This window comes from Callithrix jacchus, chromosome 14 (genome assembly GCF_049354715.1).
Source record: "Callithrix jacchus isolate 240 chromosome 14, calJac240_pri, whole genome shotgun sequence".
NCBI lineage: Eukaryota > Metazoa > Chordata > Mammalia > Primates > Cebidae > Callithrix > Callithrix jacchus.
Window position 1 is genome coordinate 75,725,850 of NC_133515.1, and position 24,838 is coordinate 75,750,687.

Below are 24,838 nucleotides of genomic sequence, written 5' to 3' on the forward strand. Positions count from 1 at the left end.
GGATTACAGCATGAGTCATCATGTCCAGTTGGCAAAAATGACTTCTGTGATAGGAGTGGGTCAGGCTGCAACATCCTTCAGCATCTTGTTGGTATCTATGTTTTGGTTGTCAAGGAGGGGGTCCTTTTTCTCTGTCCTTGCTGTGTGAGCATCCATGCCTAAGCCTCAAACAGAATAAATTTATCAGTTAATAAAAAACGATTTATTGTTATCAGGCTATTTAAGAAGCAATTTCTGATGTGCAAGTTTGCAGAGATGATTTTAAAGTTAAAAGTCAGTTTTAAAATATCATGGATCTCTCTTTTGGCTGGCTTGTGAGACAAAAAAAAATTGCCCATCAGCCACAACAACCCAACCTGAGCAATGTTTGCTAAAATCTGTGTATAAAACTCAGTTTATTAAAATTATTTTATTAAGAGACCTGCATGTTTTTTGTTCTTTGAGGGAAAATAAGCTGATTGAAAGTGGCATTGCAGAGACTTTGCACGGAATGTGGCTTTGCAGTGGAGTAGGTGAATGTTGTATGTCTGAGCATCTTCATCCCCCCACATCCTGTTTCTTATGGTTCTAATTTTTTATTTTATTTGTGTATTTTTTAATATTTATTTATTTATCTATTCTGAAACGGAGTCTGGCTCTGTAGCCCAGGCTAGAGTGCAGGGCTCGACCTTGGCTCATGGCAGCCTCCACTTCCTGGGTTCAAGTGATTCTCCTGCATCAGCCCCCGAGTAGCTGGGATGACAGGCACCCACCACCACTCCTGGCTAATTTTTGTATGTTTAGTAGAGACAGGGTTTCATCATGTTGGCCAGGCTGGTCTCGAACTCCTGACCTCAGGTGACCCGCCTGCCTCGGCCTCCCAAAGTGGCGGGATTGCAGGCATGAGCCACCATGCCAACTAGGTTCCAATTATTTTTACTCACTTTTTAATTTCTTCAATATCCTCTCACTCTTTGTCAGTAACTTCTCTTACCTGCTCCTATACCAATGCATGTTCCTGTTTCTTTGGGATATGTCAACACTTCATTTCCCTTTGTATATTTGGTCAAAAAATAAGTGCTATAAATTTCACATGGATTAGATCCAGAAAACAGATGTATAGGCCAATGGACAGATATCAATGTAAATCCATTTACTTGGTAATGCTACACATAGTCTAGAAAATTCTAGAATTTGATGCAAACTCATTTAAGGAACATAACCTGTTCAAATGTAATCACCAACTGTGTTACTGACGCAGAGTGTTAGTCTGTTTCATAAGTGTGTTGCTTAAAAGGATATCAAAACTATGTTCATTTATATTCTAACAATTTTTTTTGAGACAGGGTCTCACGCTGTCACCCAGGCTAGAGTTCAGTAGTGCCATCTTGGCTCACTGCAACCTCTACCTCCTGGGGAACAAGCCGTCCTCCCATCTCAGCCTCCTATGTAGCTGGGACTAAAGGTACATGCCACTACAACTGGCTGCTTTTTGTATTTTTTGTAGAGATGGAGTTTCATTATTGGACTCAGGCTGGTCTCAAACTCCTGAGCTCAAGCAATCTTCCCACCTTGGCCTTCCAAAGTGCTGGGATTACAGTCATCAGCCACCATGCCGAGCCTATGTATTTTTTTAAATTAGTGTCTATGGCCTTAGTACTTTTAAGAGACCTAAAAAAGTTTCTTCTAAATTCTCTTCATACAGATTGTGAAGCAGTTGACAGTAATTGAGACTAAGTAGGAACAAGCTCCTGTTACCAGTGTCATTTCTGGAAACTAAAATGAATTTAGGGCTCAGCTTTTTTTCTTTCTAGATAGCTATTAGAGAAGCAAAGAAAATCGTTTCAGAATTGTCAATTTGACGGAAATACTTAAAGGGCTTGATAGCATAGCAGAGAAGGAGGCTGGAGTTGATGATTGCGACACTTAATTCGTGGATGCTCTCAGTGACCACTTGCAATCACAGGATTGTTGCAAGGATGAATAATCCATGCTTTGAATGGAAAGTGCTTTGAAAAGTATAGAGTTCCCTGTGAGGGCCCAGTTGTGGAGATCGATATTATTTTCATCCATTTTCTTTTTTTGGGAGTGTGGATAAACTGGAAAGTTCTGAAGAGTAAGGCTGCAACATGGAAACCCATTTCTGGAATGCCCATGTTTAGCCTGCCCTCACCCAGGCCTATAGCCGGGCGGCTCCTGTCCAGCAAGGAGCCTCTGCTTCATTCAGGGTCATTATGATGAGGCAGCAAATTGTAAGGCTGCTGCATATGAAAGAATAGCGGGGGCCAGGCACAGTGGCTCACACCTGTAATCTCAAAACTCTGGGAGGCCGAGGCAGGAGGATCACTTGAGCTCAGTATTTCGAGACCAGCCTGGCCAACGTGGTGAAACCCGTCTCTTCTAAAAATACAAAATTAGCCGGCATGGTGACAAGCGCCTGTAATCCTAGCTACTTGGGACACACCCGTAGTCTCAGCTACTCGAGAGACTGAGGCAGGAGACTCACTTGAACCCGGGAGGCAGAGGCTGCAGTGAGCCGAGATCGCACCATTGCACTTCAGCCTGGGTGACACAGTGAGACCCCCATCTCAAAAAACAAAGACAAAAAACAAAGCTTCTTTGAGGTCAGAGTGCCTCGTAGTGGGGTCCCACTTTCTCAGTAGGGATTCTGACTCAGAAGTGTTGCTGTTTGTTCCAGGCTAGCTCCGTGGTGAGGAGATGGAAGTGATCCCCATCCCCTGACACAGAATGCCTTGGAATCTCTGCTAAGTAGGAGACTGTGCGCCCAAGCTGGCCCAGGGCAGTCTTGGCTTGTGCCTGTTGTCCTGTGATTTTTAATAGGCCCATCTTTCAACACTTGGAAGTGTCCTGATTTGAATGATAAAGAATATGGACATTCTAATTAGAAGTGAATTTTGCTTTTTGTTATCACTTAAATGTTTTTCTAATTTCTCAAACCTGCAATAGTTTTTCAACCTGAATTGTGACTCTTGAGTGACAGCAGTTATTAGAGGTACTCTGAGTCTAATCTTGTTTAGGGTTTTACATCTTATAGGATAAATAGGGCCTAGCAAAATGTGAAAGAAATAATTGTATGATACTGTCTTCTTGAATTTTTTTTATATATAGGGTGTAGCTCAGTTGCTCAGGCTGCAGTGCAGTGTGATTATAGCTCACTGCAGCCTCAACCTTCCAGGTGCAAGTGATCCTTCTGCCTCAGCCTCCTACATAGCTAGGACCAAAAGTGCATGCCCCCATGCCTGGCTAATTTTTAAGCTTTTTTTGTAGGGAGAGGGTCTCACTGCATTGCCCAGACTGGTCTCAAACTCCTGACCTTAAGTTATCCTCCCACCTGGGCTTCTTAAAGTGCTGAGATTATAGACATGAGCCACCACACCCAGCCTGATACTTCCTTCTTTAAAAAAAAAAAAAAAAGACACAGTTTTCTTATACAATTATAATTTTAATTTTTTCAATAATAAAACAATATTTTAATAATTTTTAAAACTTTGGCATAACAAGATTTACAAGTGAAAATTTGCCAATTTAAGTTCTTTTAGAAAAATTAAAGAAACCCATATTTGTTTTTATCTCATAAGTTGTGTATCTGTTGTTTAAACTGGTAGTTAATGTTTATTCTTTGTCATTTTGATGGTTCAGAAAAATAATCAAATAATGATTTTACAGTGTATTCACAGAGATGTAAAACCTGAAAATATTCTAATAACTAAGCAAGGAATAATCAAGATTTGTGACTTTGGGTTTGCACGAATTCTGAGTAAGTAGCAACATTTTTTACTGATATTTAATTCAGATGATAACAAAATGACATGGTTTAATGCTTTGGATTTTGAATGTACTCCAAATGTGGTATTGTTGTTATTCAAAAAGGAAAATCTCACTTTCGCCTGTTTGCTCTTCAACTCTGCTCCATTCAGCTAATTTATTGTATGTCACCTTTCTGTGCTTTGCTCCATAGGAGAGGAAAAGAATTCTAAGAGCATTTCTGCTCTTCATGCACTTATAATCTACAGTAAAAGAAACAAAGAATAATACAAGATGATTAGCAATAAAGTACTAAAGTGAAGGTGCAGACGGTTCCCTGGAGGGAGATATTAATGTGGGCGAGAGTGGTTGAAAAACTTCATGGAACTGTTGAGACTAGAAAGAGTAAACTGAAAATTAAAGAGACAGGATTCAGAGACAGTGCTAAGAAAAAGGAAATCATTTCGGGCAAGGAGGAACTGAAGGGAAAGGGGGACAAATAACTGTTTCTCCCTCAATCTAGAACTTTACAGCAGACAAATATATGTATTAGCAGCATACACCTTGCAGTCTGGGTGTGGACATAATCAGTATTCTGATGGGGCCCAAACACAAGTGACTTGGCAATGCATTTGGAAGGGCTGAGCAAAAACAAAAACTAATCAAGGCTCTCTGAGGTTGCTGTGCTTTGTGGTATAAGATAATAGGATCCTAATGATAAGTGGTCCCTGTGCCATGGGGCTGAAAAGAGAAATATACAAACACTGGAAGACTATGGAGCTGTGAACGCTGCACATAGTACCATGTGCATCAGTATCATGAAATGCTAGGCTGCCATTAGCAGGGATGTTTGCAGTTTCAGTGACATCAGCAAATGTTTAAGACACAGTAAGGGAAAAAGGAAAGTGAAAACATATGTACACAGTATGATCTCAGCTGTATAGGAAATACATTAAAAATACTGAAATATATATGACCCTCAATTTAGGAAATGAAGTGAATAATAGTCATCCAGGCTGGGTGTGGTCACTCACGCCTGTAATCCCAGCATTTTTGGAGGTGAAGGCAGGCGGATCACAAGGTCAGGAGATTGAGACCATCTTGGCTAACACGGTGAAACCCTATCTCTACTAAAACCCTATCTCTACAAAAAAATAGCCAGGTGTGGTGGCACGCGCTTGTAGTCCCAGCTACTGGGGAGGCTGAGGCAGGAGACTCGCTTGAACCCAGGAGGTAGAAGTTGCAGTGAGATGAGATCGCGCCACTGCCCTCCAGCCTGGTGACAAAGGGAGACTCCATCTCAAAAAAAAAAAAATCATCCAATGTATGGTATAGATGTGGTGTCATGGATTTGGGGATTTTTCCTGGAAATCCATTATTCTCAGCTTGGTTGCTGCTGGTGTATAGCAGGGCTACTGATTTGTGTACCTTAATTTTGTTATCCTGAAATTTTGCTGAATTCATTTACCAGTTCCAGGAGCTTTTTGAATGAGTCTTTAGGGTTTTCAAGGCAAACGATCATGTCATCAGCAAACAGCAAAAGTTTGACTTCATCTTTACCAATTTAGATGCTGTTTATTTCTTTCTTTTGTCTAATTGCTCTGTCTAGGACTTCCAATACTATGTTGAATAGTAGTGGTGAAAGTAGCCATCCTTGTCTTGTTCCAGTTCTCGGGGGAAATGCTTTCAACTTTTCCCCATTCAGTATCATGTTGACTGTGAGTTTGTCATAAATGGCTTTTATTACCTTAAGGTATGTCCCTTCTATGATTATCCTGAGGGTTTTAAGCATAAAGCGATGCTGAATTTTGTCAAATGCTTTTTCTGCATCTATTGAGATGACCTTGTGATTTTTAAAAAATTCTATTTATGTGGTATATCACGTTTATTGACTTGCAGATGTTAAACCATCCCTGCATCCCTGGTATGAAACCCATTTGATCATGGTGGATTATCTTTTGGATATGCTGTTGGATTTGGTTAGCTAGTATTTTGTTGAGGATTTTTGCATTTATGTTCGTCAGGGATATTGTTCTTTAGTTTTTTTTTTTGTTATGTCCTTTCCTGGTTTTGGTATTAGGGTGATAATAGAATGATTTAGGGAGGATTCCCTCTTTCTCTGTCTTTTGAAAGAGTGTCAGTAGTATTGGTACCAATTTTTCTTTGAATGTCTGATAAAATTTAGCTGTGAATCTCTCTGATCTTGGACTTCTTTCACTGGTAACTTTTAAATTATCATTTCAATCTCCTCACTACTTGTTATTGGTCGTTCAGAGGTTCTATTTCTTCCTGGTTTAATCTAGGAGGGTTGTATATTTCCAGGAATTTATCCATGTCCTCTAGGTTTTCTAGTTTATGCACATAAAGGTGTTCATAGAAGCCTTGAGTGATCTTTTGTATTTCAGTGGTATCAGTTGTAATATCTCCTGTTTCATTTCTTTTTTTTTTTTTTTAATTTTTTATTGGATTTTAGGTTTTGGGGTACATGAGCAGAGCATGCAAGACAGTTGCGTAGGTACACACATGGCAGTGTGCTTTGCTTTCCTTCTCCCCTTCACCCACATTTGGCATTTCTCCCCAGGCTATCCCTCCCCACCTCCCCCTCCCACTGGCCCTCCCCTTTTCCCCCCAATAGACCCCAGTGTTTAGTACTCCCCTTTCTGTGTCCATGTGTTCTCATTTTTCATCACCCGCCTATGAGTGAGAATATGCGGTGTTTCATTTTCTGTTCTTGTGTGAGTTTGCTGAGGATGACGTTCTCCAGATTCATCCATGTCCCTACAAACGACACGAACTCATCATTTCTGATTGCTGCATAATATTCCATGGTGTATATGTGCCACATTTTTCCAATCCAGTCTATCATCAATGGGCATTTGGGTTGATTCCAGGTCTTTGCTATTGTAAACAGTGCTGCAATGAACATTCGTGTACATGTGTCCTTATAGTAGAACGATTTATAGTCTTTTGGATATGTACCCAGTAATGGGATTGCTGGGTCAAATGGAATTTCTATTTCTAAGGCCTTGAGGAATCGCCACACTGTCTTCCACAATGGTTGAACTAATTTACACTCCCACCAACAGTGTAAAAGTGTTCCTTTTTCTCCACATCCTCTCCAGCATCTGTTGTCACCAGATTTTTTAATGATCACCATTCTAACTGGCGTGAGATGGTATCTTAATGTGGTTTTGATTTGCATCTCTCTGATGACCAGTGACGATGAGCATTTTTTCATATGATTTTTGGCCTCATATATGTCTTCTTTTGTAAAGTGTCTGTTCATATCTTTTGCCCACTTTTGAATGGGCTTGTTTTTCTTCTGTAAATCTGTTTGTGTTCTTTGTAAATTCTGGATATCAGCCCTTTGTCAGATGGGTAAACTGTAAAAATTTTTTCCCATTCTGTTGGTTGCCGATCCACTCTAGTGACTGTTTCTTTTGCCGTGCAGAAGCTGTGGAATTTAATTAGGTCCCATTTGTCTATTTTGGCTTTTGTTGCCAATGCTTTTGGTGTTTTGTTCATGAAGTCCTTGCCTACTCCTATGTCCTGGATAGTTTTGCCTAGATTTCCTTCTAGGGTTTTTATGGTGCCAGGTCTTATGTTTAAGTCTTTAATCCATCTGGAGTTAATTTTAGTGTATGGTGTCAGGAAGGGGTCCAGTTTCTGCTTTCTGCACATGGCTAGCCAGTTTTCCCAACACCATTTGTTGAACAGGGAATCCTTTCCCCCTTGCTTGTTTTTGTCAGGTTTATCAAAGATTGTATAGTTGTAGATATGTTGTGTTGCCTCCGGTGCCTCTGTTTTGTTCCATTGGTCTATATCTCTGTTTTGGTACCAGTACCATGCTGTTTTGATTACTGTAGCCTTGTAGTATAGTTTGAAATCCAGTAGTGTGATGCCCCCCGCTGTGTTCTTTTTGCTTAGAATTGACTTGGCTATGCGGGCTCTCTTTTGGTTCCATATGAAGTTCATGGTGGTTCTTTCCAGTTCTGTGAAGAAAGTCAATGGTAGCTTGATGGGGATAGCATTGATTCTGTAAATTACTTTGGGCAGTATAGTCATTTTCACGATATTAATTCTTCCTAACCATGAACATGGAATGTTTCTCCATCTGTTTGTGTCCTCTCTGATTTCGTTGAGCAGTGGTTTGTACTTCTCCTTGAAGAGGTCCCTTACATTCCTTGTGAGTTGTATTCCAAGGTATTTTATTCTTTTTGTAGCAATTGCGAATGGCAGTTCGTTCTTGATTTGGCTTTCTTTAAGTCTGGTATTGGTGTAGACGAATGCTTGTGATTTTTGCACATTGATTTTATATCCTGAGACTTTGCTGAAGTTGCTTATCAGTTTCAGGAGTTTTTGGGCTGAGGCGATGGGGCCCTCTAGGTATATTATCATGTCGTCTGCAAATAGAGACAATTTGGCTTCCACCTTTCCTATTTGAATACCCTTTATTTCTTTTTCTTGCCTGATTGCTCTGGCTAGAACTTCCAGAACTATATTGAATAGGAGTGGTGAAAGAGGGCATCCTTGTCTAGTGCCAGATTTCAAAGGGAATGCTTCCAGTTTTTGCCCATTCAGTATGATATTGGCTGTTGGTTTGTCATAAATAGCTTTTATTACTTTGAGATACGTTCCATCGATACCGAGTTTATTGAGGGTTTTTAGCATAAAGGGCTGTTGAATTTTGTCAAATGCCTTCTCTGCGTCAATTGAGATAATCATGTGGTTTTTGTTTTTGGTTCTGTTTATGTGGTGAATTACGTTGATAGACTTGCGTATGTTGAACCAGCCTTGCATCCCCGGGATGAATCCTACTTGATCATGATGAATAAGTTTTTTGATTTGCTGTTGCAATCGGCTTGCCAATATTTTATTGAAGATTTTTGCATCTATGTTCATCATGGATATTGGCCGGAAGTTTTCTTTTCTTGTTGGGTCTCTGCCGGGTTTTGGTATCAGAATGATGTTGGTCTCATAAAATGATTTGGGAAGGATTCCCTCTTTTTGGATTGTTTGAAATAGTTTTAGAAACAATGGTACCAGCTCCTCTTTGTGTGTCTGGTAGAATTCGGCTGTGAACCCGTCTGGACCTGGGCTTTTCTTGAGTGGTAGGCTCTTAATTGCTGCCTCGACTTCTGACCTTGTTATTGGTCTATTCATAGTTTCAGCTTCCTCCTGGTTTAGGCTTGGGAGGACACAGGAGTCCAGGAATTCATCCATTTCTTCCAGGTTTACTAGTTTATGTGCATAGAGTTATTTGTAATATTCTCTGATGATGGTTTGAATTTCTGTGGAATCTGTGGTGATTTCCCCTTTATCATTTTTTATTGCATCTATGGTTGTTCTCTCTTTTCTTTTTAATCAGTCTGGCTAGTGGTCTGTCTATTTTGTTGATCTTTTCAAAAAACCACCTCTTGGATTTATTGATTTTTTGAAGGGTTTTTCGTGTCTCAATCTCCTTCAGTTCAGCTCTGATCTTAGTTATTTCCTGTCTTCTGCTGGGTTTTGAGTTTTTTTGATCTTGCTCCTCTAGCTCTTTCAATTTTGATCATAGGGTGTCGATTTTGGATCTCTCCATTCTCCTCATATGAGCACTTATTGCTATATATTTTCCTCTAGAGACTGCTTTAAATGTGTCCCAGAGGTTCTGGCATGTTGTGTCTTTGTTCTCATTGGTTTTGAAGAGCTTCTTTATTTCTGTCTTCATTTCGTTGTTTACCCAGTCAACATTCAAGAGCCAGTTGTTCAGTTTCCATGAAGCTGTATGGTTCTTGGTTGGTTTCTGTATTCTGAGTTCTAACTTGATTGCACTATGGTCTGAGAGGCTGTTTGTTATGATTTCAGTTGTTTTGCATTTGTTGAGCAGTGCTTTACTTCCAATTATGTGGTCAATTTTAGAGTAGGTGTGATGTGGTGCTGAGAAGAATGTATATTCTGTGGATTTGGGGTGGAGAGTTCTGTAAATGTCCACCAGGTTTGCTTGCTCCAGGTCTGAGTTCAAGCCCTGGATGTCCTTGTTGATTTTCTGTCTGGTTGATCTGTCTAATAATGACAGTGGAGTGTTAAAGTCTCCCACTATTATTGTGTGGGAGTCTAAGTCTCTTTGTACGACATTAAGAACTTGCCTTATGTATCTGGGTGCTCCTGTATTGGGTCCATATATGTTTAGGATCGTTAGCTCTTCTTGTTGTATCGATCCTTTTACCATTATGTAATGGCCTTCTTTGTCTCTTTTGATCTTTGTTGCTTTAAAGTCTATTTTATCAGAGATGAGAATTGCAACTCCTGCTTTTTTTTTGCTCTCCATTTGCTTGGTAAATCTTCCTCCATCCCTTTATTTTGAGCCTTTGTGTATCCTTGCATGTGAGATGGGTTTCCTGGATACAGCACACTGAAGGGTTTTGGACTTTTATCCAATTTGCCAGTCTGTGTCTTTTGATTGGTGCATTTAGTCCATTTACATTTAGGGTTAATATTGTTATGAGTGAATTTGATACTGCCATTTTGATGCTAAGTGGCTGTTTTGCCTGTTAGTTGTTGTAGATTCTTCATTATGTTGAAGCTCTTTAGCATTCAGTGTGATTTTGGAATGGCTGGTACTGATTGATCCTTTCTATGTGTAGTGCCTCTTTTAGGAGCTCTTGTAAAGCAGGCCTGGTGGTGACAAAATCTCTGAGTACTTGCTTGTTCACAAAGGATTTTATTCTTCCTTCACTTCTGAAGCTCAGTTTGGCTGGATATGTAATTCTGGATTGAAAGTTCTTTTCTTTAAGAATGTTGAATATTGGCCCCCACTCTCTTCTGGCTTGTAGTGTTTCTGCTGAGAGATCTGCTGTGAGTCTGATGGGCTTCCCTTTGTGGGTGACCCGACCTTTCTCTCTGGCTGCCCTTAGTATTTTCTCCTTTATTTCAACCTTGTTGAATCTGACGATTATGTGCCTTGGGGTTGCTCTTCTTGCAGAATATCTTTGTGGTGTTCTCTGTATTTCCTGCATTTGAGTTTTGGCCTGTCTTGCTAGGTGGGGGAAATTTTCCTGGATGATGTCCTGAAGAGTATTTTCCAGCTTGGATTCATTCTCTTCATCCCCTTCTGGTACACCTATCAAACGTAGGTTAGGTCTTTTCACATAGTCCCACATTTCTTGGAGACTTTGTTCATTCCTTTTTGCGCTTTTTTCTCTAATCTTGGTTTCTCGTTTTATTTCATTGAGCTGGTCTTCGACTTCAGATATTCTTTCTTCTGCTTGGTCAATTCGGCTATTGAAACTTGTTCATGCTTCGCGAAGTTCTCATATTGCGTTTTTCAGCTCCTTTAATTCATTCATATTCCTCTCTAAGTTATCCATTCTTGTTATCATTTCCTCATATCTTTTTTCAAGTTCCTTAGTTTCTTTGCATTGATTTAATACATGTTCTTTTAGCTCACAAAAGTTTCTCATTATCCACCTTCTGAAGTCTAATTCCGTCATTTCATCACAGTCATTCTCCGTCCAGCTTTGTTCCCTTGCTGGTGAGGAGTTTTGGTCCTTTCTAGGAGGCGAGGTGTTCTGGTTTCGGGTGTTTTCCTCCTTTTTTCACTGGTTTCTTCCCATCTTTGTGGATTTATTCGCTTGTCGTCTGCGTAGTTGCTGGCTTTTCGATTGGGTCTCTGAGTGGACACCCAGATTGTTATGATGAAGTATTTCTGTTACTTGGTTTTCCTTCTACCAGTCTAGCCCCTTTGCTGTACGACTGCTGAGGTCTACTCCAGGCCCTGCTTGTTTGGGGTGCACCTCTAGCAGCTGTGGCACAGTGAGGGATGCTACCAGTTTCTTTTTCTTCTATCTTTGTCCCAGGATGATGCCTGCCAAATGTCAGTCTTTTGGATATAGAGAGGTCAGGGAGCTGCTTGAGGAGACAGTCTGTACTTTATAGGAGCTCAATTGCTCAGCTGTGATCTCTGTTGTTCATTCAGGGCTGTTAGGCTGCTATGTTTGATTCTGCTGCAACAGAGCTCATTAAAAAAACCCTTTTTTTCTCAAATGCTCTGTGTTGGGGGGTTCGGGCTTAATTTTTGGATGTTTGTTGAGGTGTCCTGCCCAGCTAGGAGGCAGACTAGCCACTGTTTGCCTGCTGAGGCTCCGCCCTGCTGTTGTGAGGCTCGCCCTGTTGGGGCAGGCTCTGCTGTTCTGCTGTGGTCTCCGCCACACCCTGAGGTGGAGTCTCTTTGTTGTAGCAGGTTGCCTCAGCAACGGCAGGCTGCATCAGCAGTGGGCGTGTATCTCAGTAGGGACGGGTTGCCTCGGCAATGGCTGGCTGCGTCAGCAGTGGGCGTGTATCTCAGTCGGGGCGGCTTGCCTCGGTAATGGTGGACGCCCCTCCCCCACAGAGCATCTCGGACCGACTGCATGGGGATCGTTTGAAATCGTGGTTTTTGTTCGTCCCACTGGGCTAGCCCAAACGCTCTGTCCCTGCAATCCCCTGGGCTGGCCCACTGTCCAAGTCTCGTTCAGTCTCAAGTCCAGCCCTCTCAAGTCTCAGGTTGCCGGTTCAACAGGGCACCCGGAAAAGCACGCCCTGTGGGAAGCGATGGGTAGGGCCGGCCGCCACCACCCCAGCTGCCGGCTTTGCCAGGCAGTGGTACTGCCAGGTGTCCCACGTCTCCTTTATACTTGGGAATTTCCCCGTTCTGTGGGCAACAAAGATCAGTCTGGAAATGCAGCTCTGACTCACCTCTCCGCGGATTCAAGGAGAGCTCCAATCCTGGGTTGTTCTCACAGCGCCATCTTGAGTCCTCCCCCTCTCCTGTTTCATTTCTAATTGAGCTTATTTTGATCTTCTCTCTTCTTTTCTTGGTTAATCTTGCTAATGGCCTATCAATTTCATTTATCTTTTCAAAGAACGAGATTTTTGTTTCATTTATCTTTTGTGTTTTTTTTGTTTGTTTCAGTTTCATTTACTTCTGCTCTGATCTCAGTTTTCTTCTCCTGTGTTTGGGTTTGGTTTGTTCTTTTTTCTCTAGCTCCTTGAGGTGTGACCTTAGATTGTCCATTTGTGCTCTTTCAGATTTTTTGATGTAGGCATTTAATGCAAGGAACTTTCCTCTTAGCATTGCCTTTGCTGTATCCCAGAGGTTTTGATAGGTTGTGTCACTATTATTATTCAGTCCAAAGAATTTTTAAATTTCCATCTTGATTTCACTGTTGACCCAACAATCATTCAGGAGCAGATTATTTAATTTCCATGTATTTGCATGGGTTTGAGGATTCCTTTTGGATTTGATTTTCAATTCTATTCCATTGTGGTGTGAGAGAGTTCTTGCTATAATTTCAATTTTCTCTTAACTTTTTTTTTTGTTTTATGGCTTATTATAGGGTCTATCATGGTGAATGTTCCATGTGTTGATGAAGAGAATGTATATTTTGAAGTTGTTGGGGAGAATGTTCTGTAAATATCTGTTAACGCTATTTGTTGTAGGGTATAGTTTAAGTCCATTGTTTGTTTACTTCCTGTCTTTATGACCTGTCTAGTGTTGTCAGTGGAGTATAGAAGTCCCCCACTATTATTGTGTTGCTGTCTATTTCTTAGGTCTAGTAGTACTTGTTTCATAAATTTGAGAGCTCCAGTGTTAGGTGCATATATATTTAGGATTGTGATATTTACCTGTTGGACTAGTTTTTTAAAATTATCATTATATAGTGTCCCTCCTTGTTTTTTTAACTGCTGTTGCTTTAAGTCTGTTTTGTCTGATATAAGAATCACTACTCCTGCTCACTTTTGGTATCCATTTTCATGGAATTCCTTCTTCCACGCCTTTACCTCCAGTTTATGGGAGTCCTTATATGTCAGGTGAGTCTCTCGAAGACAGCAGATACTTGGTTGATGAATTCCTATTCACTCTGCCATTCTGTATCTTTTAAGTGGACCATTTAGGCCATTTACATTCAACATCAGTATTGGGATGTGAGGTACTACTCTATTCATCATGCTATTTGTTGCCTGAATACCCTGAGTTTTTTCATTGTGTTGTTGTTTTATAGGTCCTTTGAGATTAATGCTTTAAGGAGATTATTTTGGTGTACTTCAAATATTTGTTTGAAGACTTAGAGCATGTTTTAGCAGTTTCTGCAGTGCTGGCTTGGTAGTGGTGAATTGTCTCAGCATTTGTTTGTCTGAAAAAGACTGTATCTTTCATTCACTTATGAAGCTTAGCTTCACTAGATACAGAATTCTTGGCTGATAATTGTTTTGCTTAAGGAGGCTAAAGATACAACCTCAATCCCTTCTAGCTTGTAGGGTTTCTACTGAGAAATCTGCTGTTAATCTGATAGGTTTTCCCTTATAGTACCTGATGCTTTTGTCTCATAGCTCTTAATATTCTTTCCTTCATCTTGACTTTAGATAACCTGATGCCGGGGTGCCTAGGTGATGATCTTTTTGTGATGAATTTCCCAGGTGTTTTTTGAGTTTCTTGTATTTGGACATCTAGGTCTCTAGTGAGGCCAGGGAAGTTTTCCTCAATTATTTCCTCAAATGTGTTTTCCAAACTTTTAGATTTCTCTTCTTCCTTGGGAACACCAATTTTTCTTAGGTTTGGTCATTAAACATAATCCTAAATTTCTTGGAGGCTTTGTTCATTTTTTTAAATTCTTTTTTTCTTTGTCTATGTCAGATTGGGTTAATTTGAAAGCCTTGTCTTCGAGCTCTGAAGTTCTTTCTTGTACTTGTACAATTCTATTGCTGAGACTTTCCAGTGCATTTTGCATTACTCTAAGTGTGTCCTTGATTTCCAGAAGTTGTGATTTTTTTTTAAATTTATGCTCTCTATTTCACAGATTTTTTCATTCATATCCTGTATCATTTTTTTTTGTTTGTTTCTTTTGGTTGGATTTCATTTTTCTCTGGTGCCTCCTTGATTGGCTTAATAGTTGAACTTCTAAATTCTTTTTCTGTCAATTCAGAGATTTTCTCTTGGTTTGGATCCATTGCTGGCAAGCTAGTATAATCTTTTGGGAGTGTTAAAGACTTGTTTTGGGCCAGACACAGTGGTTAACACCTGTAATCCCAACACTTTGGGAGACCAAGGCAGGCAGATACCTGAGGTCAGGAGTTTGAGACCAGCCTGGCCAATATGGTGAAACCTCATCTGTACTAAAAGTTCAAAAATTAGCTGGGTGTGACAGCACATACCTGTAGTCCCAGCTACTTGGAAGGCTGAGGCCGAAGAATCACTTATACTCAGGAAGCAGAGGTTGCAGTGAGCCACTACACTCCAGCCTAGGTGCCAGAGTCTTGTTAAGAAAAAAAAAAAGAACCTTGTTTTGTGGTCATATTACTGGAATTGTTTTTCTGGTTTCTTCTCATTTGGGTAGACTATGTCAGAGGGAAGGTCTGGGACTCGAGGGCTGCTCTTTAGGTTCTTTTGTTACATGGGGTACTCCCTTGATGTGGTCCCTTTTCCCCTAGGGATGGGGCTTCCTGAGAGCCAAACTGCATTGATTGTTATTTTTCTTCTGAATCTAGCCACCCAGAGAAGCTACCAGGCTCTGGGCTGGTACTAGAAAGTGTCTGCAAAAAGTTCTGTGATGTGGTCCATTATCAGGTCTTTCAGCCATGGATACCAGCACCTGCTCTGGTAGAGGTAGCAGGGGAGTGAAGTGGACTCTGTGAGAATCCTTAGTTGTATTTTTGTTAAGTGCATGGTTTTATGTTGATTGACCTCCAGCCAAGAGGTGGTGCTCTCAAGAGCACATCAGCTGCAGTAGCATAAGGTGGATCAGGCAGTGGTGGGGCCATAGAGCTCCCAGAAGAATATAACCTTTGTTTTGGGAGTTCCTTGACTGTCCCACAGAGCCTGCAGCAGTAATCCACCTTCTTCAAAGGGTCTGTGAATTCTCTTGGCTTTCCTGGTAAACATTTCTTTAAAGAAGATATACAAGGCTGGACACAGTGGCTCATACCTGTAATCCCAGCTATTCAAGAGTCTGAAGCATGAGAATCACTTGAACTCAGGAGGTGGAGGTTGCAGTGAGTGAGCCAAGATCGTACCACTACACTCCAGCCCGGGCGACAGAGTGAGACCCTGTCTCAAAAAAAATTAAAAATTCAAAAAACAAAAAAGATACACAAATGGCCAATAAGCACATGAAAAGATGCTTAAGGGAAATGCAAATCAAAACCACGATGAGATACCACTTCACACCCATTAGGATGACTATTATTTTTAAAAAACACACAGAACAAAATAACAAGTGTTGGTAAGGATATGAAGAAATTGGAGCCCTCATGCATTGCCAGTGGGAATGTTAAATGGTGCAGCTGCTGTGGAAAGCAGTATGGCAGTCCTTCAAAAAATTAAACATAAAATTACTGTATGATCCAGCAATTCCACTTCTAGGTACACACCCAAAAGAACTGGCAGCAGGGACTTGAAGGTATTTGCATGCCAATGCTTATAAGTAGGATTATTTACAATGACAAAAGGTGGAAACAATCCACATGTCCATCAAGGATGAGTGGATAAACAAAATGTGGAACATACATATAATGAAATCTTAATCTTAAAAAGAAAGGAAATTCTGATATATGCTACAACATGGATACACCTTGAAAACATTAAGCTAAATGAAATCAGAAATACAGAAAAGGACAAATACACTATTCTATTGACATGATCTACCTAGAATAGTCAAATTCATGGAAACAGAAAAAAGAATAGGGCTGGGGGGAAGGGAGAATGGAAAGTTCTTGTTTAAAGGATAAAGAGTTTCAGGCTGGAATGATGGAAGAAATTCTGGAGGTACCTGGTGGTGATGGTTGCACAACGCTGAATGCACTTCATGCCACTGAATTGTACAATTTTAAATGGTTACGTGGTAAATTTTATAAAATGTATATTTTACCACAAAACAAATTTAAGCTCCTCCTATATATAGATGTATAGATATACACAGAAAAATAAAAATTTTGAAGTAAATAAACAAAGGAAAGAGTATTTCACAATTGGTAATAGGTTGATAGATAAGAGCCTATATAAATTCGTTTAAGAAAACCCACAAAAGCACTGAGTAGAAAAATTAGCAAGATATTGACAGTTCACAAATGAAAGAAAAGGCTAAAAACATGAAATAATCTTTCTCTTCACTGATATCAAATAAATGCACCTTAAAATACTACTCTTCATCAATGAAGCTGGCAGAGTATTTTCCTTTTTTTTTTTTTTTGAGACAGAGTCTTGCTCTGTCACCCAGGCTGGAGTGCAGTGGTGCAATCTTGCCTTGTTGCAACCTCCACCTCCAGGGCTCAAGCAATCCTCCCACCTCAGCCTCCCAAGTAGCTGGGACTACAGATATGTACCACCACATGGGGCTAAATTTTATATTTTTGGCAGAGACCAGCTTTCACCATGGGGCCCAGGCTCATTTTGAACTTCTGGCCTCAAGTAATCCTCCCATCTCAGCCTCCCAAAGGGCTGGGATTACAGGCGTGAGCCACCATGCTGGGCCAGATTTTTCAAAGAATACTCAGAGCTCACAAGGCTGTTTTTAGTGGGAACACAGTATTGAACAAATCTTTGAGAAAGCAGTAAGTACCCTTTGTATCTTTAATTCCACTTTTAGGAATCTCTCATAGCCAAAATACTATCCCCTGCAAAATAATACAACATAATGTTTATTATAGAACCATTTATTACTGAGAAAAAATTCAGAGGAACACAGTCATTGAGAAATAAAGAAATGGCTAAGGAATTTATCTGACTTAATACTGTAAAAAAAATATTTTTAAAGGATTTTAATGACATGAGAAATGTTTCAGTTTACAACATGGGGCTAAGTAAAAAAGAACACATAGCTGCATGTAGACTGGTCCCAATTCTATTCCAAAAGCTTGACTTGATTTCTGTCTGGGTGGTAGGTGATGTTTTATTTTCTTCTTTATGCTTTTTTTGTATTTTCCAAGTTTTCTACAAAGAACATCAATTTCTTTAATCATTTTATAAATGATGTTTATACCTCTCAATCTAGTAATTCTACTCATAGAAAATCATTCGAAAGGAATAATAATTTTTAGAGAGATGAGGTTTCACCATGTTGCCCAGGCTGGTCTGGAATACCTGGGATTAAGTCATCCACCGCCTTCAGCCTTTCAAAGTGCTGGGATTATTAGCGTGAGCCACCAAGCTCAGCTTCTTCTTCTTTTTTTTTTTTTTTTTTTTTTTTTTTGAGAGATGGAGTCTCTGTAGCCCAGGCTGGAGGACAATGGTATGATCATAGCTCACTGCAGCACAACCTCCTGGGCTCAAGCTATCCTCCTGCCTCAGCCACCCATTTAGCTGGGACCACAGGTACATGCTACCATGCCTGGCTGATTTTTTTCATTTTTTGTAGAGACAAGATTTTACTGTGTTGCCATGCTGGCTCAAACTCCTGGGCTCACTCGATTTGCCTGCCTTGGCCTCCCAAAGTGCTGGGATTATAGACATGACCTACTGTGCCTGGCCTTGAAATAATTCTAAATACAGAAAAAGCTTTGTTCATAGATTATTGAAAAATAATCTGGTGTTAATTATAGTGACAAAATATTGGAAAATTTGGGGAAGGTAAAGTAAATCTTGGCATACACACTTGATAAGCTATTACACAGCCATTAAACTCAAGTTTAGGAAGAGTTTATAATAACATGATAAATGCATAGAATTGAATGAAAAAATCAGGACACAAAATTTTATATGTAGTATGATCAAAAGTACATGTACGAGCCTGAGCAACAAATTTTTTTTTTAATTAGCCAGGCATGGCTGCCTGCCCCTATAGTCTCAGCTACTCAGGAGGCTGAGGCAGGAGGATTGCATGAGCCCAGGAGTTCAAAGCTGCAGGTCGTGCCACTGCATTTTAGCCTGGCAAACAGAATAACGGTACTCAAACGCTCCAAAAAACCGTACTCAAAACCATGCCGAAAATAAGAAAAAGACTCAAACAAAATACAGCAAAAGATTAACACAAGGTACCTTTTGGTGGTAAAACTTGGGTTTATTTACCTTCTGTTTATTATATATTTTTTCATGTTCTCTGCAGTGAGCATATATGACTTTTAAGTAGAAAAATGTTTTAAACAAGCAAAAAAAGCTGACTTAGCTGTGAATAGTGAAAATTGTTAGTGGTTGTTACTTTCCTTCTTATTGTCCATTTCCCAAATTTCTTACATGGGATTTATTTATTTTTATCACTTAAAAGTTTATATAAAAGAGCAATGAGCAAGTAAAGATGATTTCCTCTTCCCACACCTTTGAGGACTGTTCTTTCACCAGAGCCGCAGCCACTATTTTCTGAGCTGCCTTTTGTGGCAGAGTCTTTGGGGCTACCTGATGCATTTACCAAGGAGAGTTGCTCATTACCTCATCTCTGCAAGCCGGGCTGCCTTCCAATTGTGCCTTCTCTGTAATGTATTTGTAGTGCTCCTGATCTTTCAGAGTCAGGTGATGATTCTGGGATTAGCTTCCACCCACTTGGAGGCAGGTGCCTTGGGTCCAGGCAGTGCACACCTGTGGCATAGGGCAGGGCTGGGCAGTGAAGGTGCACCCAAGTCTCTGTCATCTACCTATCACATATCACACATGACTCATCCATAGTACAAGCAGTCAAATTGAGGTTCTTGTTACAATGGGTTCTAACACATTTGGCTAGAAAAATTAATTTACGCAATCGTCTAGTGCTGCATTTGTTTCCTGGGGCTGCCATGATACATTACCACAATTTGAGTGGCTGAAAACAACAGAAATCTATTCTTTCACAGTTCTGGAGGCCAGACGTCTGCCATCGAGGTTTCAGCAGGGCCACATTTCCTCTGAAGGCTCTAGGAGAGGCTTCCATGACTCTCCCAGCTTCTTTGTGTGTGCGTGTATGTGAGTCAGAGTCTCTGTCACCCAAGCTAGAGTTCAGTGATGCTATCACGGCTCACTGCAACTTCCAAGGGTTCAAGTGATTCTCCTGCCTCAACCTCCCAATAGCTGGGACTACAAGTCCGCACCACCATGCCTGGCTAATTTTTATATTTTTAGTAGAGACAGGGTTTTGCCATGTTGCCCAGGCTGGTCTTGAACTCCTGACCTCAAGTAATCTGCCCACCTCGGCCTCCCAAAGTGCTGGGATTACAGGTGTGAGCCGCCATGCCCGGCCTCTATCCCAGTTTCTGGTGGATGTGGAAAAACTTGGCATTCCTGTGCTGGCAGCTGCATCATTCCCATCTCTGCCTCCAGCATCACGTGGCATTCTCTGTGGGTGTCTCTGTGTCCCTGTAAGGATACAAGTCACTGGATTTGGAGTGTACCCTAATCTGGTATGACCTCATTTTAACTAATTAATTACATCGCAAAAACCCTATTTACAAATAAGGTCACATTCATAGGTACCAAGAATTAGGACTTCAACCTATCCAGGGGGACACAGTTCAACACACAACCACCACCATGCTGATAATAAAGTGGAAACCAACAATGTGGTTTAGACTTAAAGTTGCACTCCAGAAATTCTCATTCCGCCGATCTCTATCACACCACCAGCTGCCCCAGTTTGGAGTAATAATAGTTGTTTTCCGGCTAGGCGCAGTGGCTCATGCCTGTAATCCCAGCACTTTGGGAGGCCGAGGCGGGCGGATCAGGAGGTCAAGAGAGCGAGACCATCCTGGCCAACATGGTGAAATCCTGTCTCTACTAAAAATGCAAAAAAAAAATTAGCTGGGTGTGGTGACATGTACCTTTGTAGTCCCAGCTACTTGGGAGGCTGAGGCAAGAGAATTGCTTGAACCCAGGAGGTGGAGGTTGCAGTGAGCCAAGATGGTGCCACTGCACTCCAGCCTGGCACCTGGTAATGAAGTGAGACTGTCTCAAAAAAAAAAAAAAAATAGCTGTTTTGTATAGAAACAGGCATTAGGCCAGATTTGGCCTGCAGGTCATAATTTGGCAGACCTCTGCCCTAGAGCTTAAGAGTCTGATTTTACTTCCTGATTAAGTGGCTGCTGGAGTTTAGAATAATGTTAAATGTTAACACATCTTCTTTGTACAGTACATAAGAATTTACAAATTACTTTCATATGCATCATCTTTTTCAGTCTTAAAAACCTGTTAAGGAAGTTACATTTTTAATTGTGCCTATGTTATAAATGAGGAAACAGAGGCTTAGGGAGCTTCTGTGATTGGTCTGATGTCATATAGCCAGTTAAGTGCAGAATAGGAATATGGGACTCGAAGGGTTTCTTTTGTGAGCTTTCATTATGTGTCAGCATAACCCAAAAAGTGAGCCACAGCTTCATGCCAACAGCATGGATGCAAAGAAAGTGACACCTCTACACACAAGATAAGCAGTTGTTAATTACCTCCCATAGGCTTTCCTGGCAGCATGGCTGCTGGACAGTTCCCTGTTCAGTTCCAACACATTCTGGAAAATTCTGCAGCGTGAAAAATGTGGGGTAGTGTAGCACTACATGCCACACTTTGTCTGATTGATTCCCTAAAAAGATTCTGGAAATTTACATTACAAACCTGAGTTTAAATCCTGGGTCTGTCAGTTACTGTGTGATGTTGGACAAGTTATTAAATTTCTCTGAGCCTCATTTTTGTCACTGGTACAATGGGGATTTAAAACAGCAACTACTCCAGCCTGGGCAACATAGGCAGACCCCGTCCCTACAAAAAAATTTTTTTAATTAGCTGGATTTGGTAGCACATGCCTGAAGCCCCAGCTACTTGGGAGGCTGAGGTGGAAGGATGGCTTGAGCCTGGGAGATCAAGGCTGAAATGAGCCATGAGTGTGCCACTGCACTGTACAGACTGTTACTATTTGATATCTTTATTGTGATATGTCAATAAATGTACACATTATGAGTACATTCTGAGATATTACTCTTAACACATTAAATAGAAATTACTTCAGTTACCAAAGCTGGTGTACACGCATGTGTGTACATAGTTTATACATGTGCATGCTGTTCATATTATGGACTCGTGTACAGAAAGTACATATCTACATTATATGTAAGTATGTGTATATAGTGTACATATGTCCACTCGGTGCACACATATCAACACCTGCATATATTGCACATTTGTACCTAATTGGTACATGATGTACCTGTGTACATATCGTAATATCACAATAAATGTAAATGTACATAGTGTGTGCAATATGTACATTTGTATTATGTATTACCTGTGCATTGTGGTTTCATAAGCTGTTGTGATTATATCGTTGTGGTGTTAGAATAAGTGTACATATTGTACACATTTTGAACATATCTATTGTGTACACTTTGTATGCATAATTGTCCATCATTTATAGATTATGTAAATTTATTGTACATATGTGTTGTGTACACATATGCCCATCACAGTCAGTTTACACGTGGTACATATTCAATTAGTTGCTTGTAATATACCAGTAAGTGCACACATCATGAGTAGATTCTGAGATATGATTTTTAGTATATTAGATAAAAATTGCTTCCAATATCAAAGTGGGTATACACATATGTGTGTCCATTTTGTGATATTATCCATCATATCCTAAATAGGTATTACTCTTTTTGTGAGAGCAGGTGTACCCTCTGCGATGGTTCCAATATCACAGGCAAAGGAAAACGCTTCTGTGATGTTGTGAATCATGTCCGAAAGGCAAAGGATTACCATACCCTGAATATCGAATGCAGTATACACCACCACTGTAGTATCGTTGCTAATATTCAAAAACTTAAAAGATATTACTCCAAATATCTGAGAGAGCGCACAAGCCCCCCGTGATATTGTTCCTAATAACTAGAGGATTATAGAGGACATTACTCACGATGTGACTGGGGTTGTAGGCCGGTCCTGAAATATTGTTCCTAACATCCAGAGGAGGAGAGACAGTGGTTGCGGCTTACAGGGAAGTAAGCTGAATATGGCAAGAGGTGTACAGCATGCTCTGATAGGGTCACTAATGTAAACAAGAAAACAATTATATTGAATTAAACATTGCAAGGGGTGAAACTCCCCTATGCTTTAAATTCTAAAGTCAAGGGATGTGAGGATGGCATTTTTGTCAATATAGAAGAGGTGTAACTATAACTACTGCCTAATATATAGCAAAAGAGAATAACATTATCATTTCTGTATGATATGGTCGCCAGTATTATATTAAACCACATTTTCTAAATAGCTTGGCTTCAGCAGCGGTGGGCATAGCCACCAAGTGAGGGGGTCTCAAAGCAACGAGGGTGTGCCTTGGGCCTTCTATGGGCTCGTTGGTGGGGACTGTGGGCACAGTGCTCTATCCAAGGATTCCCTAAGCAGCCATTCTGGGGTACTGGGTTCCTACGGGCACGCAGGCGGAGCCTGTAAGGACAGCCACATAGCCAGGGTGTTCCTAAGCAGCCATGGTGCACCTGGGATTTACTTCGGGCCCTCTGGTGGGGGCTCTGAGCATAGTCACCTAGTTATTGTGTCCCTAAGCTACAGGGTTGGCCTGGGGTCTGCACATGCTCTCTGGCAGTGTATCAGACAACGCCCTTAAACCAGGGTGTCCCTAAGTTGCCAGAGTGGGCTGTCGGGCTGCTGCAGGCCCTCTGGTGGGGATGTAAGCACAGCTTTCTAGCCAGGGCATCCGTAGGTAGCCAGGGTGAGCCTCGGTGCTGTTACAGGCCCTCTGGTGGCGGCTGTGGGCACAGCCTCAGAGTCCAGCTGTTTATAAGCAGCAAGAGGGCATGTGGAGGATGCTACGATGTGGGCTGTGGTAATAGCATGCCTGTGCATATGTACAGAGTTTGCATCTATATCTTCATGTGTACATAGTTTAAATAGTGAGCACATATTTGTACGTGTACTTATGTTAACATGATAAATCTGTATGCACATAATATGTGTAAAACACATACGTATCTAACGCATACATAATGTGTGCAATATGTACTATTTGGTGATACACGACATGTATATATTACTGTGATTATATACCTTATTGTGATTATATATATTTTATCACTGATATTTCAAGGAATGTTGCTAGTGCACAAATTATGTACCTAATGCATGGTGTACACATTGTAGAAATATGCAGGTACATATTTGACAGAATATGTACATTTTGGTACATGTGCATTGTATACACATATGTACAGCAGAGTAAAGGTACAGACTATTTATTTGATACATTTATTGTGATATGTCAATAAATGTACACATTATGAATACATTCTGGGATATTACTTCTAGCACATAAAAGAGAAATGACTTTAGCTACCAAAGCTGGTGTACACGCATTTGTGTACATAGTTTATACATGTGCATGCTGTTCATATTATGGACTCGTGTACAGAAGGTATATATCTACATTATATGTACGTATGTGTGTATAGTGTGCATATGTCCATTCTGTGCACAAATATCTGCACCTGCATATATTGCACATTCGTAACTAATTGGTACATGATGTACCTGTGTACATATCGTAATATCACAATAAATGTAAATGCACATAGTGTGTGCAATATGTACATTTGTATTATATATTACCTGTGCATTGTGGTTTTATCTGCTGTTATATGATATCGTTGTGGTGTTAGAATAAGTGTACATATTGTACACATTTTGAACATATCTATTGTGTACACTTTGTATGCATATAATTGTCCATCATTTATAGATTATGTAAATTTATTGTACATCTGTGTTGTGTACACATATGCCCATCACAGTCAGTTTACATGTGGTACATATTCAGTTAGTTGCTTGTAATATACCAATAAGGGTACACATTATGAGTATATTCTGAGATATGATTTTTTCATATATTAGATAAAAATAACTTCAATATCAAAGTGGGTATACACATATGTGTGTCCATTTTGTGATATTATCCATCATATCCTAGGTAGGTATTGCTCTCCTTGTGAGAGCAAGTGTACCCTCTGCGATGGTTCCAATATCACAGGCAAAAGAAAATGCTTCTGTGATGTAGTGAATCATGTCTGAAAGACAAAAGATTTCAATACCCTGAATATTAAATGCAGTATACACCACCACTGTAGTATCGTTTCTAATATTCAAAAACTTCAAAGATATTACTCCAAATATCTGAGAGAGCAC

The 24,838-nt window shown here is 40.4% G+C and overlaps 1 protein-coding gene across 1 annotated transcript in view; it reads left to right on the forward strand.

The window, feature by feature from the left end:
• The window catches only part of CDKL4 (cyclin dependent kinase like 4), a 138,314-nt gene that overhangs the window by 35,432 nt on the left and 78,044 nt on the right, over positions 1 to 24,838 (forward strand). The window contains 1 exon segment of the mRNA XM_078348371.1: positions 3,667 to 3,757. Within this exon segment, the coding sequence (XP_078204497.1) occupies positions 3,667 to 3,757 (91 nt within the window).